This window comes from Apostichopus japonicus, chromosome 16, assembly GCF_037975245.1.
Source record: "Apostichopus japonicus isolate 1M-3 chromosome 16, ASM3797524v1, whole genome shotgun sequence".
NCBI classification, from domain to species: Eukaryota; Metazoa; Echinodermata; class Holothuroidea; order Aspidochirotida; family Stichopodidae; genus Apostichopus; species Apostichopus japonicus.
In genome coordinates, this window is record NC_092576.1 from 23728553 (window position 1) to 23753261 (window position 24709).

General features: G+C 37.2%; 1 protein-coding gene and 1 long non-coding RNA gene across 4 annotated transcripts in view; one reads left to right on the plus strand and one right to left on the minus strand.

Annotated features, from left to right (window-relative positions):
* The window catches only part of LOC139983509 (galactose-3-O-sulfotransferase 2-like), a 39311-nt gene that overhangs the window by 9241 nt on the left and 5361 nt on the right, over window positions 1-24709 (plus strand). The window contains exons 1-3 of one of the 2 annotated variants that reach the window (XM_071997094.1): window positions 5823-5994; window positions 22456-22680; window positions 23999-24105. In XM_071997094.1, coding sequence (XP_071853195.1) covers window positions 22678-22680; window positions 23999-24105 — 110 coding nt within the window. In that variant the 5' untranslated portion in view covers window positions 5823-5994; window positions 22456-22677. Of the gene's footprint in view, window positions 1-5822; window positions 5995-22455; window positions 22681-23998; window positions 24106-24709 lie in introns of those variants that run through there. The other variant, XM_071997095.1, reaches the window with a different exon arrangement.
* LOC139983510 (uncharacterized) lies at window positions 10339-15975 on the minus strand. Of its 2 annotated transcripts, XR_011798724.1 has the most exons (4): window positions 15370-15975; window positions 14591-14793; window positions 14278-14482; window positions 10339-12283 (listed from the first exon to the last, which is right to left on the minus strand). It is a non-coding gene; the product is annotated as an uncharacterized lncRNA (long non-coding RNA). The 2 variants fall into 2 exon arrangements; XR_011798723.1 differs by having other exon boundaries at window positions 14591-15975.

Sequence of the window (24709 nt, forward strand, 5' to 3'; positions counted from 1 at the left end):
TTGTAATTCCCATTCTGCTTATAATACACCACTTTTACAACTTTGCGTTTGATATTTTGTGTTGATGTCTTCTCTTCGGGTTTGTGGTCTTAAATATGACGTAAATGTGTTATCATTGATAGTGTAACATTCTATTCAATTTGGTGGGATTATGGATTGGTTTGGGGACAGAAACCCACACAGACGCTAATGGGGAATAGCTTATGTATACTGTAAATATATGGCACGACACATTGTAGCAACGCCTTTACCAACATGAAATCTATGTATAAATATGACCAAAATAAGTCATGTGATATGCATTAAACACTTTGTAAAGTGGCGTTAGGTAGGACAGAAAACATATGAAGTTCCACATGTGAGAAAACTGCACTGCACTTAAAAGTAAAAAAGACGTTTTTTTTATTCAATGCAATTGGAAAAACAATATCTGAAATGACCATCCATTAGTTTAACCGTCTCAACAACACAATTAGCATTTATTATTTCCATGTAGTTTTAGGCCTAAAATTAAAGTCACAATACGTTTCCTCTAATTTTTGGGTGGGTAGGGTAAGAGGGGGCCTCGGTGTTCCTTTTCCAAAATCCATACCGTACTGTGAAGTGCCTTACAATATTGAAGCGGCAATTTTGAATCAGAATTTTAGGAAGACAATGCAACCGTTTGGATAATTTCACATTATAATGGCTCTATTTCATGTATATTGGTTAGGCCTAACGATACACTTTCGTAAATAAACCAACAGGCTAGAAGCGTAAAAAAAAAAAAAAAATATATATATATATATATATATATATATATATATATATATATATATATATATATATATATATATATATATATATATATATATGGAAAGCGTCATCAACGCAAAGTCAATTTTTGAGAAAGAGTCCTTTCTCCAACATCGAAACTTTAATTTATATTGTATTTGGAGATTCCATTGCAATCAGCATTGTTCTGTACAAGGCGATGACGTCAAGAAGACATTTATATGATACTTTACGCAAACCAATTGGCGTAGGTTAGAAATATTCATGTAAGATGACTGCAGTAAGACCCTACATGATTAAAGTGCATCTGAATGATACACCTGATATGGGTAGATATGAAATGAGTGGTGAAGACATACATAAACTAGTATTATAAAGCTTTTGAATTGAAATTTGTTCATAAGTTAATAAGGTATGGAAAATATATTCTGTGTAACCATGATAAGATAATGATGACATTGTTACGAGAAAGCAACGTACTTTTCTCGTGTGTGTATTTTCTATCTTGCCTGTTTCACCGTATTAAAATGTTTCTTACGTAATGTTTAATCTGGGAGGTCTCTAGTTTGTGTAACTTGAGTATCAGTTTATTGCTGGCTGCGAGAGTTGGTTCTTGCTTCCGGGGCTTTATGTAAACAGTTCCGGTGGACAAGGCCGCCTTTGTTCTATATGGGGAACTGTTGATTATTTTAGATTATGTCTGGCTTGTGCAGAGGGTCGAGTTATGCACTCTGCAGTTGCGCTGCGTAACTGCTTGTGCCTACATGCACTCTGCAGCTGCGCTGCGTAACTGCTTGTGCCTGCGCAAGGTCGTCGCAGCGTATGGTTCGCGGGCTGACGAATTTCATCGTTAGCTGCGCTGCCACCCGATACTCATAGCTAGTACAGTATTTACTGTTCATGTTCCACAACCGTGCATCATTAACTACTGCGCTGTGTTCGCAACACGGTAACATGTGTTACAGGTGGCACAGTTATTACTGCAAAGCTGTTACACATTGAACTACGAGTCCGAAAGGTGAAAATGCGCGGCGGCTGGGTAACGAAGACTACTCCCTAGCCGTACAGTACGGAGTGCATGGTCGGCGCTGGCACAATACGTAGCCAACACACTGCGGCGGTTATTTTATACTGCATGCGAGATTCAGATGGTAGCTTAACTTTCCCTAATCGTATTAGTAAATCCATTTGATTGAAACATTCTTCTTTGCAGTAATTACTGTGCTACCTGTAACACATGTTACCGTGTTACGAACACAGCGCAGTAGTTACTGATGCAGGGTTGTGGAACCAAGGGCGGCGGAACCGGGGGGGGCACAGGGGGCACGTGCCCCCCACTTTTCCTCAGATTAAAAATGTGCCCTTTTTCTACATAAAAATTTCTAAATAAAAAGAGTTTACAAAGCGAAGCCCACGTCAAATGAAATATCTCGGGAAGTTTTAAATGTTTACTACCACAGGCGTAGGAGCCCAATTTGATTGGGGGGGGGGGGGGGGGGGCTGTAACGACTTGCCCGAAAAATATTACCAAAATTTTTTCTCGCGCTACGCGCGCGTTCAACATGTTAATGTGCATATCATATAGGCATGCGTTGGTTATTACATCGCATGCCAATAACATACAATCATTTGCCGTGTTATAACCCTTCCAAATTTGTTATAATTATTGGGAAAGTCGTTACAATAATAATGATCATAATAATATCAGTTTAACCATTTGAAAAACACATAGAAAACTACTTTTCTTTCAATATTGTGACATATTTCATTTGCTTTCATGCATTTATCGATCGCGTGTGCAGGGACTTGGACTTTATAATGATTTCACCTCATTTTGTCTTTTTCCTTGTTTCCCAATTTGTACATTAGATACTGCAGTGCTAGTATGCATTGTTTCCTTGGGGGGGGGGGGTGGCGTTGATGGAGTGATGTGTATACGCAAATAAGATAATACAATAAGTTATAAAGGGTACTAAATATCAGGCTGCATCAGTCCAATCGAATTTCTGCAAAGTGCCCTTCGACGTTGGTGCCCCCTTGTGTGGAACATGAACAGTAGTTACTGTACTAGCTATGAGTATCGGGTGCACTAGGCCTGTCAATGTCAATCAATTTGAATCGGTTCTCCCCTCAATTGTAGGCCTAGGCCCTACCAATGTTTTGTCCATTATAATTTAGGTCTATGTCTTTGTCTTGAACTAATGGCAGTGTTTCCAAATTCCTTTTGTACTGCCTAATCATGTAGTGGAACTGGTCCCAATAGTAGTGCACGAACATGTGGTAGGGTATCAGTGAGACACCTCACCTGTCTTTCTGTTCCTTTCAAAGCCAATCGAGCCTATTTTGCAGTGGACTTTCGGAATGAATTTTCTTTTTTCCTACAGCAATATTCACCTTTTGGATGCTTCTGACAAGAGTAAATAATCCTTCCAATGTTCCTTTTTTTGGGCAGGAATACCCTCGCTGGTTGCATGCTTTTGCAATTTCATGTGAAGTCTCAGTTATTTGGGATCCTTTTAGTGCAAACTTATTTTCCAATCAAGGAAATTGAATATTCCTGTGCGAAGAATATCACAAGTAATGTAAAAATGTAATAGGGAATTGAAGATAATTTTTATTTATTCATACCTAATTACAATTCTACAAACTGATTGGTCCATTATAGTCAGCTGACCGTGGGTTAATCGATGATAACCTCACGGTCAATCACCGGCGTATGAATACAAGGTTATAAATCGGCTATAACAAAATTGCGAAATTGTGACACCGTTACATTTCCTAGGCCTATAGTGTATCCTTACGTTTGGACCAACGTTAGGTATACTCTAACCCCAATATCTGCGCCAATAAATCTGATTTACCTTTTGCAAGTTGTTCTTATGCCTAGTAAGAGACACGAAACCCAGCTTGGCTAAAACACACACAAAAAAGAATTAACGTTAACTTCACGGACTTAGCCTAACGTTAGGTCTAACCTTTGCGTTGTTGTTAGTGTTAGGCTAGCCTAAACTAATGTAGTCCTAATAACGTTAAATCATCAAAGGCAACTAGGATATGCCCTACGAAAATGTTCCCCAAGCGTTCTAAGGCCTGGTGAATGTTTTCCTCAAAACAAAATAATCGATCTAGACCGAAACTTCTCCAGTAGGCCTAACGTTAAGCTAGTTCAACGGTTTAATTTAATATATTTCATGATGAATAAACTGACCGTATAATTCAACACAAAGTTACACTATACTGGACTAGATTGTCCGTCCACTCGTTCGTTGATATACATGTTAACGTACGTGATATACGTACGTAGGCCAGGGCCGTACATCATGTTCCGAGCGGCGCGGTTGCTATGGAAGTACGAAGAACGTTGATTAACTGTCCATGTTCATGATGGTGCTCATGTTAATCTATAATCTTTCTAATTGCTTCCATTCCCATGTTTGATGCATTTTTTTACTGATAGCCGTAAAATTGTTGTGAATATACGTGATTATTTGGGCGATTTTTCTTTATTTTGCACATGTGCATTGTTGTTTTGGTAGTTAATAAACTCATTCTACGGGGTAACACATTCATCAAATCTGGTAATTTTTTTGTTGTATTTTTGCCTTTTTATTGACAAAAATCATAAGGTATGAATGAACGGAGTTAATCAACGGTCAGCGTGGGTTTATCAATAGGATAATGCACGATCGGGGTTATTAGACTACCGTGATTAAACACAGATACCTTTATAATAATGCAAGCGATGCACAAGGGCGTATTATTAATACTACCCGAAAATCCTCAAATTATAAATAAAATAATATTGTTTGGGAAAAGGAAAGCTTGTCAATTGAAAGGGATGGGATATAGTTATTTATGGCAATTGCTAGAAATGTGGAAACCAGCAAATGTTATCATTTTTCTGTGAAGGTACCCCCTTAACTAGAATTTTATAGCTAAACTAATGAGTATTTGAGAAACAGAAGAATTTGTACTCACCATGATTTGATGATTTAATTGTTATCCGCCGTCTTGCCCCGTGCAGGCAGATATGCTGTCAATATTGCAGCAATAGATTTAGTCTTGCTCGAAGCGGTATCCAACTCGTTTTGTTTATGTACCTGTTCAGGTAGGGAAATTAGCTAAAAGCTGGTTGGGCTGCAGGGCCTATCTTTAGGGTTACTGTTTGGGCATATATGCAGGACAAAGTTACTGTCATTAGTATTTTAGTATACCCCAATGTGTAATAGTTTAAATGCAAAAGGATCTACCCTTGTACCTTTCCAGCTGAATAATACCATATGGGCGGGCCTCTTTTGGGCCACTGTCTGGGGCCCCATGCAGTCATATATTGCTGTTGTTGCTACAGCAATGTAATTAGTCTTGCTGGGAGCAGTATCCAACAAGTTTTGTTCATTTAACTTTTCAGCTAGATAAATTAGTCAACAGCTGGTTGTACCGCATGGCCCATTCTTAGGGCTACTGTTTGGGCCCCTATGCAGGACAAAGTTACTGTCATTAGTGTTTTAGTACACCACAATGTGTAATAGTTCAAATGCAAATTAATTCACCCTTGTACCTTTTCAGCTGAATAATACCATATGGGCGGGCCCCTTTTGGGCTACTGTCTGGGGCCCCATGCAGTCAGATATTGCTGTCATTGCCACCATGATGCAAGGTACCCTACTGGGTATAAGACCCAGCAACTTTTGTGCTTGTACCTCTTCAGCTAAATAAAAGCATATTTTGCCCCCTTATTTTGTGACCCCCTCACCTACCACACAGGGTGTGCCCCGGCAGCAACACATTTTATTGAAGCTTGGTCACCTACCAACACAATCAGGCCACCAAACCTTTTGTACCTCTTCAGCCGAATAAACCTTCTGGGCTCCTGGACTAAACCGTCATCAACAACTCGTACAAAATAATTTACACTTTCAATTTCGTGCCACTGCCATCGGAATAACATAGGGGGTTCTTGGACACGGAAATACGTCACAGGTCAACTTATCTGTTGTCGAATGTAACCTCAGATATTTGAAGTGTTTAGTCATACCTGGCATCCTGCAGGCACCGGACGGAAGAATAAGGCTGTAGAGCTGGTTGAGTGAAAGTATAGGCACTCGTCACGTTATCATATATACTTATATATACGTTATTATATATAATTACACATAACGTTATACCAATACTAGTCACAGTCTCGATGCCGGAGGGCTGGCTTTGAGAGCTGATCATTCGGTGCGTTGTTTGTTTATTTTATTTTTTTGCCCAGGTTCTTTCTTGGGTGACTTTTCTTAAAAAGTAAGAGGTTGTACCGTGTAAAGCAACTGCCATACAATGCATGTTTTTACCGGGAGACTCCCGGTTTTTTACCCGAATCTCCCGGCCTCCCGGTTTCATATTCTATCCTCCCGTTTTTTTTTAATTTTTCATCACTTGCGAATTTTCTGAAAATAGCCAACAGTTAGTCATATGCCTATCGCGTAATAAGTGTAATCTAAATATAGATTGATTGTTTATAAACACGTTACGACTGACACATGTGCGGGACTATCAACTAATAGCAGGCTGCTTTGTCAGTTCTCAGACTTCGCCCAATGTCGTTATTGTACGTTGGCCTTGGTCGAGTCCTATATACAGTAGAGTAGTACGGCGTGCACTGTGCATATTCCATGGTGCACAAGTTAAAAAAACACAAGTTGTCACTTTTTTGTATATGCGGCCTACCGAATGTGTGAAGTTCGCATGTAGGCTATTGTATACGACAAAAAACAGTAAAAGTTCTATGCCGGTGTGACAGGGAATAGTGTCCGGGTGTCTCATGGACACTATTCCACGGGAATTGTGTCCGTAGGACAACTTTCTCGGGGGGAATTGTGTCCGGCGGACAGTATTATCTGTCCGGACGGACACTATTAACTAGGAAAAATCGTCCGTGTGTGGTGATTTTCTGTCCGCGCGGACAGGATGAGAGAATAGCACGGATAAATGTGTCCTACAAGCTTTTCTGCATGGAAACGTAGTGCAAAAACATCAGGGCAGCAAGGCTTCTTTGGAGTATGCCTTTTCATCTTAATTGCATTTCTTAATGGCAGGATTTATAGAGGAACTTTAGACCAATTTCACTGCATGATGAACGGCTGAAATATATGGTCATTAATGATTTCTTGCATGATACTATTTGGACAGACACAAATGAATGGAAATATCAATTTAATTTAAAATTTATTGCAAATTTAATTCTCCTTCATGTTCTCTGCTGCATAAGATAAATACATTGCTATAAAATGACAAAAGTGCTGCAAGACTCGTGCAACATCCTACGTCTATTGTGACATAGAACAACTGTATCTGTTTCTTTATTTTTAGTACAAGCTGTTTCAAATACGTTGTTTATAAAAAATCATCCAATTTCCCTTCTACTTTTAATACTAATGCTTGACAACCATTGAAATAACAGCCTTACATGTAGTAACTTTTGAAATCTTGGGGATCTCAAGACAAAATGACATTCACATGGAAAACAGGGTTACATAAATCAAAGTAAACCATGCTTTGGCGTCCACAGTTGTAGCCTAGCAGTATTTGTTGGTGAGGCAATCAATTAAAGGTAGACTACTGTTAATCCAATTATCGACAGGCTGTGAATGTGAACTATGGTGAAAATACTTGGGAGTCCCTTTCCATGTGATATATTTTAAGATTGGGCAATGCCTAGCTGGTTGGAAATGGTACTTGGGAAACAATATAAAATCATATGGTATAGGAGCAGAGGGTTTGTGTAGGGTGTTTTCGTGTGTTCATGACATGTCAACGATCGAATCATGATATATTGCCTGCACAGTCAGGCAGTGCATTATTCATTAGAAGCTATTTCCAAACGAATATCTCAACATGCACAACTGGTATTGATAAACACCAAAAACGTTTGTTGCTACGATGTATTGTTAATGGGCATAAAGGCCTCTAAGCTATATCATTTATTTTCAACAAAAATCAGCTGAAAGTTATGTTGCATTGGCTTCAAATATGCCAGATACTAAAATATGGTCACCTATGGTCAAAATTATTAAACTGTTTTTGTACCACCTGTAGGAAATTTACCTCACTGGGACATTCTGTCCTTTTGCATGTTCTTTTAAAATGTCTGAGAAAAATTTGGAGATTATAAAGACCTCAAGGAAAGTACTTCTTGATGTCACAATACAACTTTGGGGCCTATACAGACTACCTTCAAATGACATGCTGCTGGTCACACTAAGTATCAGGCTTAACATAAATACTGGGAAAGGAGGCTGTATGAGAACCAGTTCTACTACACTCAGATTGTTTAGTGTAAGTCAAAGTATCTCAAAAACTATTGTTCAAATGTTTGAAAAGAAAAAAATGAATTAGGGCTAATTGGGAAATGCAAGCTGAAGCCAGTGAAATCATATTTGTACACAATTCAGACAACTTGGTATCAGTTAACATTTCTCTTGCTTTTGTCTACATATTTGGCCCACCTTTTCCTTTGACATTAAATAAATATTCTTTGCACTAAAAGTTTGGTCTTGACACAGTCAACAGTATAATCACCTGAATCCTTTACTGGGGAGCATCCAAGGCCAGTCAACACTGAAAATAAAAATACACATATATACACATACATACATATACATATATACACATATACACACATATATACACACATACATATACATATATATATACAAAACGTACAAGTGCAGCTGTCTACAATAAATTATCCAGATTACCATTTTGTAAATAAATAGCAGCACGATAAATAAAACTATTTCTATACACATTAATTCTGAATTTTGGTGTTATGCTTTGTTTCTCAGATTATACCTAGTAGTTTCTCGAAGTACAGAGTTAAGTTCGGTATGCAAAGAATGTCTGTCATTTCTCTGTATGCAAAATCTATATTAAAAATTCTAGAACAATACTTTAAAAAAATTCTCTTATTATCTTTTAATTAGTAAAAAGTGATACCAAGCAGAAACAGCATATATTAGGTGTGGTAAGATATTGGCAGTAAAAACTCCTTACATCAACATGAAAATATGGAACTATATACGATAGAGTTGAGACTATGAAGTACACCCGTTTAAGTATTCTGCTTATATGACCAGTGAAACTTAGTTTGTCATCAATACAAACACCTAGATATACTGTATGATGAGTGCGTTCTACTTCTGCATCTTTAATTGAGATTTTAGTTAACTTACATGATACAAGACCTTTTCTACGAAAACGCTTATTCAGTTAGAACAACTACATAATGCATCACAGATAAAGAAACTATATCCCAGTTGTTACTTGCCTTGATATACTTGAAAGGCATATGAGGACAGCTGTCAAGTAGCATGTATGCATAAACCAGACTGGTTTCTATGATCCAACATGAGTATCATTTCATATGAATGGGACATACTGACCCACTTGATCTTAGTAATACAGCCAGAAGTGACAAACGGTATATTCACAATGACAGATGCTGACACAAATGACCACTGATAGCCTGCTTGTACTCACTGAATGTGATACATACTACAATAAATATGAGATTTCTTCCAGCGTCCTCATCTTGAGATATCAAGTTTTATAGGTTTACAAAATTTGACCACTGTTAATCTCCACAATAACAAAGGCCTCTTTTAACCATGTGGTATACTTACAGACTAAATATGATATCTCTTCAGCTTCCTTTCTTGAACTTATAATTTGTACAAGGTTTTCGCAACTTGAACCCTGTTTACCCTTTGACATTCACCCCAAAAATATAGGATATAATCAATATGATTCACATACATACCAAATCTTACATTTTCCAAGCTTTCCTTCTTGAGATAGCGTGTTTGAAGCCAGGTGTCATACCGCACACACAAGTATTAACGCATAGGTTTATTAAATCAGCAAACAAATTAAGCATTGATATTGAGATGACGCATATGACAAATCATTTTTTTCTAACCCATACCGTCACGACTCTAAGTTTATGCTTAGAACTAACAATGAATGTATGCTATATCAAGTGAGCTGGCTTCCCTCATCTTGGAAAGATAATTGTTCTGCTTGTTTTAGCCAGTTTTCTGTTAATTAGTACCAATTCGTGTGACCAAAGCAAAGCATAGCAGAACAGAATTTAAAAAATTAGATGGTGAATGTAAAAATTCCATTTACCTGAAGAAAGACGAACTAATTGCCATTTACTGTCCTGGATGTGACACATGAGTTTATAGATTACAACTACCAATAGAACAACTTAACTTCTACGTGTGGTAAAATATATGCTTGTTATGTGAGACTTTTTTTAGAATTTTGTCACCTTAGAGTCCTTTGAACTTCACAATCAACAAAAACAATCCCAGGATTTACTTATACCATCATTCTGACTGGAGTTCTCTGGGAAGATTGCTCTTGATTCAACCTTACAATGACATTACTTATGCATTATAAGATAATAGAAATACTAATTCTATTCAGTATACTAATTGTGTGCACATTTTTCTCCTTGCCAGGGGGAGAAAAACAGACCCTTTGATATATATGGAGGGGGAGGAAGTGTGTGCGTGAGGGGGGGGGGGGGTTATGAATTGAATTGAAACCAATCTAGTGTGGTTTGAACAAAGGGAATGTGTGAATTAAATATTACTTAATATAAGGACACTTATTGCCGGTTCCAAAAAGTGCTATCTGACGGCATTTATGCTTTGTTTTTCTTGTTGCTTGCTGTTTTTAATCTATCTTGCACAAATAAACATACTTAAACTTGAAGAGGGATTTATTTTACTGGAATTGTCTATCAGTGGGGGTGAGGGACAAACAATAACGATATGCATGAAAGAAAGAAACCTTTTTATCATAAATTATCAAGTTCTTGTCTTAACCACTGGTTGTTATACTCAAACACCTGATCATCTCCAACCTCATCATATTCAGCTTGGATAGCCTCCCTTCCTATCCTGGTGAAATGCTCTGACCCTTGGCACCAACCTATACCTATACATAAAAGTTTAAAATTATGGACTGAATAGAGAAGTTAATAAGTAACCACATTCAAGCTAAACAAAATGCATGTTTACACCACATATCATATTGAAAAGATAATTGTGCATCAGGATCATAACTTTGGTAAGCTTTGCGCAGTTGACTACAGGCTGCTTCAGCTTCTGTTTCGGTGCAACCAGTGACAAGGTGGTAGAGATGGTCCACAGCATGAGAGACAAGAACGTCATTGAGGTAATTCAGCCTGCAGAAAAGGACGCATGAATAGTAAGCATTGCTTCAAAGTTACAGAAATTAAATAGAAAGTAAATATTACTGTGAAAACATGATTTCAGCAATCATTACGAATGGGTACTTTAAATTAATGTATGTTGCAGCATTCGATAATAACAAGGTGAAGCATTCAGACTAGCAATATTGTTTATTGCCACAAATGCAGATCTGATCCTCCATGAGCATGCGAGCATTCAGACTGTAGCAAATTGATCCCCCAATTGTGGGTGATCTGATCCACCGTGAGCATGTATGGAGTATATTCAGACTAGCATGTTGTTCGACCTTGTGGGTCTGATCCTCCTTAACCATGCATAATTTATACTATAGGATGTTGATCACCCAAATTGTAGGGTCTGATCATCCTTGAGCATGCGAGAATGCAAACTATAGCAAGTTGATCGCCCTTGTAGGTCTCGTCCTACTTGAGCATGTGAGATTCAGACTAGCAAGTTGATCACCTCATTTGTGGGGTCTGCTTGATCCTCCTTAAGCATGCGATTATTCAGAGTATAGCAACTTGAATCCCCAAGTGTGGGATCTGATCCTCCTTGAGCATGCGAGCATCCAGATATACAGTATGGCAAGTTGATAACCTATTGAAGTCTGTACGCATTCCTGTGTATTGTATCAAGGCCAAGCTTAGAGTGAGATCTGATCAAGTGTGACCTATATGCAGCACTAAGGTCACGTCTCGAGGTAAGTCAGTGTTAGATTCAAATTTTCTGGCAGGACGGGCCAACAGTTCAAGCACTCAATCACAGAAAGTAAAATTCATGACAAAGCAAGGCTAAGGGCGATAAACTTACAAACAATGATATGACCAGAAGGACTGGATCCCATTTTTCAATAAAAAGTTCCTTTAAATGCAGTGCTTAACCATTGAAAGTATACATATCATTACTATATAGCACAACAAAAGTTTGCAACAAGTAGCGAAACATCTAAAAACGTTTGGCCGAGCGATGATGATAGGTAACAGGTAGAGCACCTTTATCATTAATATTAATCAATATTTGTTTCTGCTTGAATTTTGAGAGTTGCTGAAGCACTACAAAATTTTGCTTGTAACTGCCAATGTATACCACTGAGGTTGGTATCAGTAACTGCATGATTATGGAGTGCATATAATCCCACTTTAATGAAATATTTAACACTTACTGTACTTAAACTTTTTGAGTTTCTTCAATTGGTCATACAACTGCTTCGTGGACCTTGAAGAAAAACTGTTGCAAACAGATCTCTGTTGAATCAAAGCAAAGAACACAATCATAGCACACTGGAAACTTACTTAACCATGAATTGTAAAAATAGGCCATTACAAAAATATTTTGAAAAACTCGCCACATGGCCAGTGTAAAGGATTCCCTCTCTCCTTCAGCTATCATAGCACAGAAAATTCCTTGGAAATATTATTATAATATTACTCATATTACTAGCAATATTGTGAGCAATGCCATGTACTTATTTCAAATAGCATTAATTCAATGATGTAACATGAGCAGTTTTGTTCATGAATCTGACATAATTTATAGTTATAGGGTGTACAACTTACTCGATCTTAGTAAAGCAGTGTGATGTGACAAACAATAAATTTGCAATATCAAAGGCTATTCTGAAATGATGATGACCTCAACAACAGGTTTCATTTACTAAATGTGAAACATCAACACACTAAATATGACATCTGTGCTTTTGAAATATTGTGTAAAACATGGTGTTCACAATTTGAACCCTCAAACGATCCATTGACCTCGGCCATAGGCGTACGATGCGGGGGGGGGGGGGCAGTCTTAAAAAAACAAATTTCCAGAGTACAAGAAATTCGGGCAAAAGTCCTGAAAAATTCGGGCAGCCTAAGAGGAGAAATTATATATATATATATATATATATATATATATATATATGCAGTAGCTTGCCCAAATCTTTTTCAAATTTTTGCCCGACAATTCATTGGTTTTCTTTATTTATCATCATGATGCCCGAATATTTCCGTGTAACACCACCGTAAGCGCAGCTCACCTGGGCTACCACGCTTTTTGCACGATCAATTTTCTTTTTCTAACTAGTCAACTGTATACCTGGACATCTCCGACATGAGTGTATATAAGAAACATGTTCTTTTTGATGGAATGGATGGTGGGGGGGGGGGGGGAGTGCATACAAGCCTAGAAGTACAGGTTTATCATATTCTTTGTTACATTTTATACTGTTTTGTGAGACAAATTGCAGTCTCACCCGACACAGCGACATTATCCCGCCTACGTGTCGTTGAACAATGTATGTTTTTCTGGAGGTAGCTGAGTACTGTGTTAAAATAATAAATACGGTAACTAAATATGAGCTTAAATATGCTGTCCTATTTTTCCTCTTCAAAGTGATGTAACCATTTTTTCTTCTTCTAATATGCCAAATTTTTTGGGAAGTGTAAATTTCTAAAATGTGAGATTATAAAATAAAGAATGTTTATATGCAACTTGCAAGGCCTCAGATGTGCCGTTTCCGGCAATCTGAGAGGCTTTTTTGCCAAAAATGTTCTTGTACTCTACGCGCCAACCGATGGTGGCGCTCCGCTTAGATAGTGTCACAGGAACTTTCGGGCATAAAACTTTCTGCCCCCCAAACTAAAATGGTCCCGTACGCCTATGACCTCAGCCCACAACATTAGGCTTCTGACCCGAATGACCTTTGACCTCAAACAATACAATACCCTTCTTGTACTCAACAATGTACTCTTTTGCACAAACTATGGGATCAATCTAAGCTTCGATTCTTGAGATATCGTGTTTACAATGTGGGCGGTACAAAGACACGCACACACACGCCAGCATGAATGATAGGTTACGATTATTATCAAAGCCTGGAAAGCTGCTCTTCAGAAGTTGAACATTAAATTGCAGAGTTTCAAACTGACATCACATAAAATTATCTTCTCGAAACTAAAACAAATGAAATTTAATTTCTGAAAACAATTGTCAGGAAACTGAAGTTTTCTTCCAAGTAACTTATTCCTGTCTTTATTATTGTTGGCAATGATGGTTAATTTTGTAGGCCATTAAGTCGAAACTGATTTATTGTGTGAAGGCAGTCCTTTACCCTCACATAAGCCAGCAAATATTCAGAACTGATTAAGTTGCTGATTATTTTTAAGGAAATTCTGGAGGAATCATGCCAATCCTCCTCCTCCCCACCCCCCCCCCCCCCCCTCCCAAAAAAAATACTGCAAAGAAATCTTACTTGTGCAAAATTCTTTAAGTAAAATTGAATTGAATTTCTTCTTCTGAGGAAGGCCTGTGGTACTTTTCATAAGTGTGTACAATCCTTTCTCATTCACAGCCTTCACTTCATACGGCCCAATTAGCCAAGAGTTTTCAAGCTTCCCTCCTATTCGGGCATCCTTTCTAGCATTCCGTACGAGAACACTGGAACCAACTTCGAAGCTCTGAATAAAATAAAATCCAGCAGATATACGTTAACATCATAATACAATGCATATGTTGCCATTCATTTAACTACAACTTCAATGTACAACATAGCATTATATAATTACCTTTTTTGGTGCCTATTATCCAAATTCTTTTATTGCCGTTCTTGGGCTTTGCCAATATTTTCTTTCACAACACCTTTGATTATGTCCCACGACTGTGACATGAGTTGAAAAACCCTCTCCCGCTGTGCATCGCTGCAGTCTGTATAGTAGGAGCTTCTGGTTGGACAATGGAGTCTTCCATGTCGACTGGTAGCAATGGCTCTCTGGATATATGAAGATAAATTAACAATCGATTATTCACAACACTTTGTTGACTGAAGAATAAATAAATTTTTATATATTTTATTTTTACTATCAAGACCATTGAACCAGAAATCTGAGTCACATCACATACTCAAACCAGCACAAATATAAAACCCTTTATATTCTGTGCTGTTATAGGTCCAACTTGCATACCAGCCAATTATGATAAATATATAGTATATGAAAAACAAAACCAATGTCAGTGGCATTAATTGCATGTATCTTTTAAATTAATGGGCATGCATTTACAGTTTAATGAAAGTTCATATTTTGTACTTGCTGCAGAGTGTACTATATACAGGGTTAATATTTATTTGTTTAGATATTGTAACTTAAATTGGGTTATTGATGGTCCTCTATTTAGCGGTTTTTCCCAGGACCTGGGATGTGTCAAATTAGATTTTATGGTACAGAGGACTGGTGTAGCTATTCAAGATTTGTCCAAACTCTCTTATCCCTGATTGCTTTTTCTCTGTATATGGCCTTAGCAAATTTAAATCTCTATTCAGCAATGGTAGGTTTAAATTATTACAAACCTTCCAAACATCACAGCAAAAGGTGAAGGACCTGTTGAACCATGTTTGGCTGTATGGTACCCCATGAGAATTGAAGACAGCATTTCATCTCAGTCATCTTGGTTTTCATTGACAACCTTGATGATTGACCTTTGCAGAGTTTGGTTAAATCTTTCATCAAGCCCATTGGTCTGTGGGTGGTAGCTAGAGGATTCTCTGTGGTCTACCCCTATCATGTCAAACAGGGACTTGTTCAGAGCATTAACAAATTCTCCTCTCTGGTCTGAGATGACAATTTTCATGCACCCAAATCTAAATAAATGGAAACATTTAAATAACTATTGTTAAAGTATTGATTACGAGTAATGTAATGAACTACTGGCATCTGCAGAATGGCTGCATGGTTTAATCAGGAAATCATTTCAGCACTGATTTAAAAAAAAAGTAAGTTAAAAGCACTGACCATATCCCACTAACATTTTATTGACATTAACTTAAAAAACAACTTCTATAAATTCCTGTAACCATTTGGCCGCTTTCTGGGTTACAGTTAAAACAGTGCAAATGCAGGTTTGCGTAACTAATTCCATAAGTATGCTATGTAAAGTAGAAACAAAAGTAGATGGATATTTACCTGGCCATGGTTTCAAACAGAAAGTTTGCAACAGTTTTTGCTGTTTCTTACAGCAACAGCCTCTGGCCATTTTGAAAAATAGTCACATAGGGTTTATATGATGTACTTATTTCCATTGATGGTCTCTGGAAGGGTTCCAATCATATCCACACCCATCTAAAAAAAAGATGTAAAATGGCATTCAGAACCATACACAATGTAATCATACGAACTGATGTTCAAGTGATTTATATCTGAGTTTTGTAAAATGCTAAACATTCAATTATTTTTTTATTTTTTTATTTTATTGTAACTCACACTGGAAGACTCAGTTACCATTTTTTTCTTCATTACCAAACCTATTACTTACTGACTTGTCAAACCCAACTGCTATATGAAAGTCCAATGGGAAATCTCTGAAGTGAGATACAAGTCACTTGCAGTGATCTAGCTGACAATCTAGCTGGTAATTGTCACTAGGGACTATCATAGGCCTGGTAACCATTTTCATCACCTTTGAATGTGGGGTGGGGGGGGGGGAACAGATGTATAAGTACCTGGATGAGTGATTGATAGTTAGTCAGAAAATTGCCTTGGAATCTGTCAGTGAGATGACAGGGTTACACCTAACTGATGTAGGAAGCATACATTGGTACAACCATTGACTTTACCTCCATGGTACAACCTATACTTTGGTATCTATATATTGTAAGCATTTAGAAATGTTACAAATTAATCTTTGAAGGGAATTTGCAGAATTTTTTTATACTAATGACAGAAATTCACACTGTAGAGTTACAGTATGGAAGGAAAGACTTCTTGCATGGTTATTAACCAAGTAGCAAATTTTACTTAAATAGATGTTGAAATAAGCATATGGGTTCATTGGGGATGAATTTTGGACAAAAGGCTATGGCTTTGTTGGTACTTTAGTTATGAACTGCATATGAATGTACGTACCTAGGACATTTTCTCGGATACTTCTTTATGACAACAATTCAACTACTACTGAACTCTGTTATGTTCATGTGTCATTCTTGCTTCATATCACAATTCAGTTTTCTTTTCATTTTGAAATTCATATCAGATAATTATGAAGTCCTATGTAAAGGTTTTAATGTTGCTTTAATTATACGCAGCTAAAAAAATACTAAAATGTGTTCTTAGCGGAATTTGTGTTTATGGCTGCAGTACATGAAAATTCCTGACAGAACTGCAAGTCATTAAGTCTACTGAATGTACCACCATCATGATCATCTTTAATATATGCTCAGTAAATTATAACTTTGAGAACAAATGAATGAGCTAGATCTTTCATTCTCTGGGCAATCTCCACACATACTCCTTATACTCTTGCACTGGCCAACAAAGGGATGCAAACTTTAAGCATGGGTTGATAACTTGATATGCATATGGTGAATGACTTTGTAGTTACAATCATGCAAACAAATATTGCTTTTAGATGACAAAAAACAAAGTGATTTAGTGATAACTGTGCTGCTTGTGAACAGTATTTTCGACCCAGGCCTAGCATTTATAAGCTGAACGCATTAGGTGGTCCATATGTATTCCATTAACATGTAAGGCCTATGAGCTTGGATAGGTATTTGAAGAAAAAAAAACATGTTACACAACTTCCATTGCAGATTCCATCAAAATCAGGTGTACATGTGCCTCCTGCTGAAATGCCGATGAAAATAATACTTAGGTGATGAAATTGTCACCACTCGTGTCCTACAAGGACTCTTACAGAAATTGAAATGAACCTGATATTTCTATTGATTTAGCCACCTTCTCAGATCCCTTTCTTTCAAATTAGGGTCTTATACCAAAATACTCCTATCATTTGGTCAAATCAGTTCATGATAACACGTGGGATAAAACGAAAGCAAATTGTTGTGCATTTGTATTTGCTCTTTTTTTAATTGTTTCTCTCAACACCCAGCTATCCTCCTGAATAGAAATTTATTAACCCACCCTAAAATTTGTCAAAGAGATTACACTAGGCCTATATTAGTTTTTAGGTCCATTCTGGTCACTATTCTAGCAATACTACAGTATATCACCAAGCAGTGTCTACATGTGATAATACATTGCAAATTTAATATAAATGATATAAACTTGGTTTAACCATGGAGATATAATCCCAGGTTTATAGCTCCATGGTTTAACCTGCACTAATTTAATTGCAACATTGTTTTGTGCATATATTAACAACCTTAATTACTGTGGAAGAATGTTTAATGAATATTCATACCCATAACCATGTACATGTTTGCATAATTAAAATATCACCTGCAAAAAGGCCCATTAAACCGTACATTATTAGCCAACACAGCTACCTTCTGACAATGAAGTGATGGGCAGGTAGCCAACTGAATACCTATAGCATATATTCGACCTGCTGCAGTGTCTGTGCACATCCCGGCACCAATATATTAAAAAAATGTGGGAAAACCTCTAAAAAGAAAGTGATAATAAAGTAACACTCATTAATTTAATTGATCCTCCAAAATGGACAATTCAGGGACCCCCCCCCTCTCTCCCTTGCTACCTTGTGTTTTAACTAGTAAAGGGACTAATCCCAGGACATATCTTTCAGAAAATCTGAAAAGTCCTATCCTGAAGATTTCTTTTTGTTTGTAACCTAGCAATTTCAAACACATAATCATTATTGAAATTAAAAGCATGTATACTCATGGTAGCATGGGTACACACTACACAGCTGATATGTAACTGACAGCTGATCTGGGAGTTTTGGCAGCTACCACAGTAACATAAATTATACCAAGTAGGCTTTATTTCAGAGATTGCCAATCGGAGTGGCTTAAATTTGAATAAAGCAAATTATTTGAAAATAGGGTTAACTCTCGAAGTCCTACTCCTAGGCTACAGTAGGCTAGCCTATAGTAGCCTAATACTATTCGTGTCTTGCCGACTAATTATGCATCACGATATTCTCTAAAACTAATAAAGTTTAGACTTTTCAGTTCTACTCTTACTTTTCTTAGGTGATTGCAAATAATAAAATATACCTATAATCTGCAAGGCCCAAATGGCCAATGCACTTAGTTCAAGTTATATGCATATCTATGGAATCATTTTCTTCAGTGGAAATATTTCCTAAAAGTTTTATACAAATAAACAAATTATACACTTACCGCCAAACCCTTCTTGTAAGCTTTAATTTTGTGGGCTTTGGCCAAGGGCCTATCTTCGTTGCCATGTGGGCCGACGTAAACTAGATCGGCATCTCCCGTCAGTCTTAAACTCTTCGATCTTCCCCTTATCGATCTTTCTAGATTTAACGTAGACTTTTCAGGGTACAGTCCTGACGAAAGATATTTTCCAATGATAATGTAGGCCTACTCGTCATCGGAATCCAGCTCAGGAGAAGTCATCTTGTAATATCAGATCGGGCTAAGTAAGTTAACGGTCTCAACTCTTAATGCAATTACTGTGCGTGCAAATATGCAACTACTAAGAAATTTTGGGCCTGCGACATGTAACGTTAACGACGTAGACGGCACATTCGGCTTATTTCACTGAGTAAACAGCAGTATACATTTTACAGTGGAATGCAAATACGCATGCGTGAAATAAAAACTTTGTCACACCTAGAACGTAGAGCGGGAGATTTCCACATTTCCCGCGTACTGAATAAAATATATTGACTCTGACCAGGGGAGTTGTTAACTCCCTGCTCTGACCAGGGAGTTTTTCCATAACAACTCCCTGCTCTGACCCCGGATTTGACCTCCATGCTCCGGATGGCGGGGAACTTTCCGCCGCCGCGTACCGGTTGAAATACATTTACCTTCAACCTACATGGTTGATCTTTCTCCAACGTTTAGAAATTCCGACCTTCCAAACAACTACCCTAATGGTAGTAACGATTGATAAGCAGCAGTGTCAGACAGACATGACTAATTAGTTCAGAAGATAAATTTAACATTATGCAGCCTTCTGACACTGACAGTCGACGATCGAAATATAGCGGACAGCGCCCCTCTGGGTGTAGTCTCCACGAGAATAATAACATTTGCCGCCTCCTTCCCACAACAGTCGACACTCGGAGTATTAGTTATGCTTTAACCGAGTGAGGGTGCATGCTGACCGATATATCATTGTCAACTTGGTCTTTGCTGGTAAATTACCTCCTCCTTAAAGGTCATAAAGGAACGTAGATAGGGCCAGAAACGTTTGTCACTCAACAGAACCACGTTAAAGCTCTTTAAAGAGAACCCGGACACTTTCCACGGTGGCGTAGAAAGCAAGGGAAAGTGTCCCTGAGACACTATTCACGCAAATGAGACACTTTATCCTAGTAATATGTGTCCTACGGACGCACGGACACTCATTACTGCCACACCGGCACACACTTTACCTGCGTCCTCTTCGATGCTAGGTGAATATCACGTCTTAAACTACGATTTAAGAAACGGCTGTTTCAAACATCTCACTAATTCTTTTGGCGAATTTAATCCCTACTCATTGAGCACAATAGCATAACCTGCGTATAAACTCGTACAGGGATTATACGAGGTGTCTACTCGGCAATTTGTTTGTCAACGATTTTATACGCGATTGTACTTGTTTATACGTCTTTAATACGATCCTGTAGTCGAACACATGTCCAGTTATACATGAGCGGTACTGTAGACTATTTATTAAGGAGTATTTATATAATTTCAGTTGAAAAATTACCAACCTCCCTATTTTCCCCTTAATCTCCCGGTTTTTTGGCCCTGGGAAATGTTATTCTCCCTATTTTGGGGTCAAACAGGTTGACAGGTCTGCATACATTATACATATAGCTAAGTCTTTAAACGGGAAAATGGTCATCCGTTTGCTAGGAGTGAAAGTTGTGAATGCTCGCTCACAGCGCACTTGACCATGGGAGGAGTGGACTGCAACAAGGGGGTACCGAACAGTTACAAACTCAATAATTCAAATAAGCTAATCAACACAGTTAGGCAGCTGCTTTACCGTACTAATGGGCTATATATACCTAAGTCGGGAAGGGTGACTTTCATTCATCGCCACTGGTCACTTCTGCACCTTTCAAGGTTATTAGTCTGTAACATTAGCCTGTTATTAATTTGCAGGACTAAGGAACCGAGCTTGGAACAGTCACTTGCACGGCTCAATATTCCCGTAATCTGCCACTATTGGAATGCCCGAGGCAGATTAACTCCTGTGGTATTAAAGCAGCTCTTTGCGCCATTTTCTATGATTATTCTCAACCTAACTGACTCCAAGATGCCATAACGACATACATTACCACCTTATCTATTTAAATCTTACTTCAAATGGTGGCACAAAAGTCGAACAATTTACAACTTTCAACTTCGTTTTTTTTCGATGGAAAACTTGGTTAATATCTTAAAATGTTGTTTTGTGATTCATAAATGTAAAAAACTTTATGGACATGTCAAAAAGTGGAAAACGGCGACACAACGCTAAATGCTGCTTTAAAAATGTGGAAAGAATGTAAAGCGATTTGCAATGATTCTACATAATAACTTCCCATACTGGACACGTGTGTAGGGGTGTAACCGGTTCACACCAGCTAACGTATAGAGCAGTATATAGCGAAGAACCTGACGTTTATATGGAATGCCATGGGACCAATGCCTTAATTCTTGTCTGCATTGTTCCTAGGAATGATAAAAACGTTATCTTGGTCCAAATGCAGTCCATACTCACTTTGGCCTATATTGAGGCACCAAAGAACAACAACGTAACGCAGCTCCTAAATGATCATATTAACTGGCCTCCCCCCCTGTCCCATACGTGGCCCGCACTCAGCTCAGTTACCCCCCTCCCCCAGTTGGCATGTAAATGAATCAACTATAACACAAATTTACTTAATTTACTCATGATATAAGCTATGGCTACCATCAGAATGCCATAGCAAACGTCAACATTTCGTTGTTACCGAAACAATACTAAACCTCACAGACTCCAAAAAGTTTGAAATGATAGCCCCCCCCCCCCCTCCCTTGTATCAGTCCCCCTGAAACTTCAATTTTCCAGCCATACTTCGGAATGTTAGATAAAGATGAGAATTAAATCGATTTACATTAATGTGTAAGTAGCCTACTCCCACGGCTGGATTGTTTTAGTATTAGCAGTTTCTGACAGGCCACCAAATTTGTAACTGCATGCTTCAATTAAAGAATTTAAGACAAAAAATGACACAACTTTGCTCTAGTGAACAACATATGTGTTCGTCTTGTTAAATCTTCTGGTTTCACTGGTGTTAGTCTACCAACTTGACAATACTTGAAAAGAATGTTTATTCAAGCGTACATTAAATAGATACATGTTATGATCTTAACGTTTCATATTTTTATCTCTATGTAATCATTGTTGTAATTTATTAAGTTTGTTATTTTTCCAATGAAATACACTGGTTGATAGTCAACATTACATTTCACTGCTTTTATCTGTGTAATTCCTTGGTTTTTGTTGATATTTCTTCTTTTCAGTGTACAAACGTGACACTCGTCTTAAAGCAAAGATTTGAAAGTATTTGCAACCACGTTATCAACGGTTCCTTTGTTTACGTTTACCAGTGATAAATCAACGACATAACGGAACAAGCGGTGTACTATACAGAGACCATTAAGAAGTTGAAGAAACTGTAATGCGCAGCTGTAGATATTCGCATATCATTGATAGATTAACGGACAGTGTATGAAGCAGTCAGCATGGTAACTCTATCAATTTCTTTCTATTTTATTAGTTTTTCTTGTAATTTTGTTGTTACACTTCTGGTGTTTTTTAACCGTTTACAAATGTTAATTTTATTAAAAAAATTGAAATTTACCAATGGAAATAATTGTTGATATTCATCACGATGAAAACGTCTACAAGGAAAACTTTAGACAGAATTTTGAGGATAGATATGTCATACTCTCAGCAAAAAGGAAAACAAATGAGTACCAGTTATATTTATGGTTGTTATTCTGTTATTCAAGATATTCACCCATCAAATATGATAAATTGCTGGTAGGCTCCTTGAAGGCTAAATAGATGATGACGTCTTTTCCTCAGTGCATGCCTAAAAGGCAAATGTTAATCCATTTCTTTTATTCAAATTAAACTCTAACAACTCGACTAAAACATGTTATTCAACTTCATTAAAACAACATCGTATCCTTGGACGACATTGGACACCATTTTTCTTTGACAAATTTGTAACTCATTATGAACATATCATTTGAGGCCGCAACAGTCTCATGATTCTCCCATTGAGAGTTGTGTGGCATCCGGGCAACTGATCTAATGATCTTTGTATTAGACTCTATCGTCCAGTCACTTCAACTGATGAACTTCAACTGTTTAAAGGGTCATTTCTCGAACTCGAAAAAACTGCAAAAGAATTACAACTATGGATTGACAGAATTCCCGTTTGACGGTCTACAGCATATCAAAATGAATTTATGTGACTAAAGTCGTCCTTTTAAACTGCAATTCCAAGAACAAACCAGTTATTTATTACTGTCCTATTTTGGGAAAAGGTGTGTATGGGTGAGTGGGGTGGGGAGGGGGTGGGGGAGGAGGAGGGGTTAGACCACTGCTACGTGTGTACATCGCCTATCAACCATACACGTATTAACACAACATTGCGTTTTAAGCTACTGACGTTGTCTTAATGCAATGGTTTAGATGGAATGCACCATTTGACACTCAAGTTCTAATTTATTTCTGGGTTAGTACCCCAGACCCCCTAAATAGGACTCGGTTTCAATGACTCCAACTGTCTAATCCTTCTGTATGAACCCTCGATTCGCCTCTGGTTCTTTCATAATTCATCATTCACCTACCTAAATCAGTTAGGGAAAATTGAATCCTTCTCCTCCCTGACAAACATTTGAGATCCTATACGAACGACAATGCAGTTAGGCTGTAAACATTTCATCTGCTTTAAATTTAGAACAATGATATAAAATATTGACATGTCGCATCTCCTCAACATGTTAGAAGAAGCCATTACAGTTTTTCTTCGGTTTTCATCTCTCTTTTCAGTATTTCTCAGTTGGAACTAGTAAGAGACTTTTAGTCGCCGTCATAGTTCTTTTGATCGCAAGTATACTTTATACCACGCTGACCTACCGCAGCTTAATCCCACGGCCGTAAGTTAACAGAAGAAGCTTTTAATATTTCCACTTTTTATAGTCAACTAATATTCTGTTCGTATATTCATTTCACAATCACCGTGAATGCCAGTAAATGTGAAGGTCCAGAAACACTTTCCACATGTTGACCTTAGTATTTTGAACTATTTTCATCGAGAATTTCTTTTCTAAAGTAGCCCTGACTTCTCAAATACATATATATATATATATATATATATATATATATATATATATATATATATATATATATATATATATATGTATATATATATATATATATATGTATATATGTATATATGTATATATATATATATATATATATATATATATATAAATATATATATATATATATATATATATATATATAAATAAACACACACATATATATATATATATATATTTATACATATATATATGTATATATATATATATATAAATATATATATATATATATGTATATATATATATATATATATATATATATATATATATATATATATATATCAGGCGCGTATCCAGGGGGCGTTGGAGGCGCGCGCCCCCCGGGTAAGAAAAAGAGGAGAGAAAAAAAGAGAGAAGAAAAAGGGGAAAAAAGGGAGGG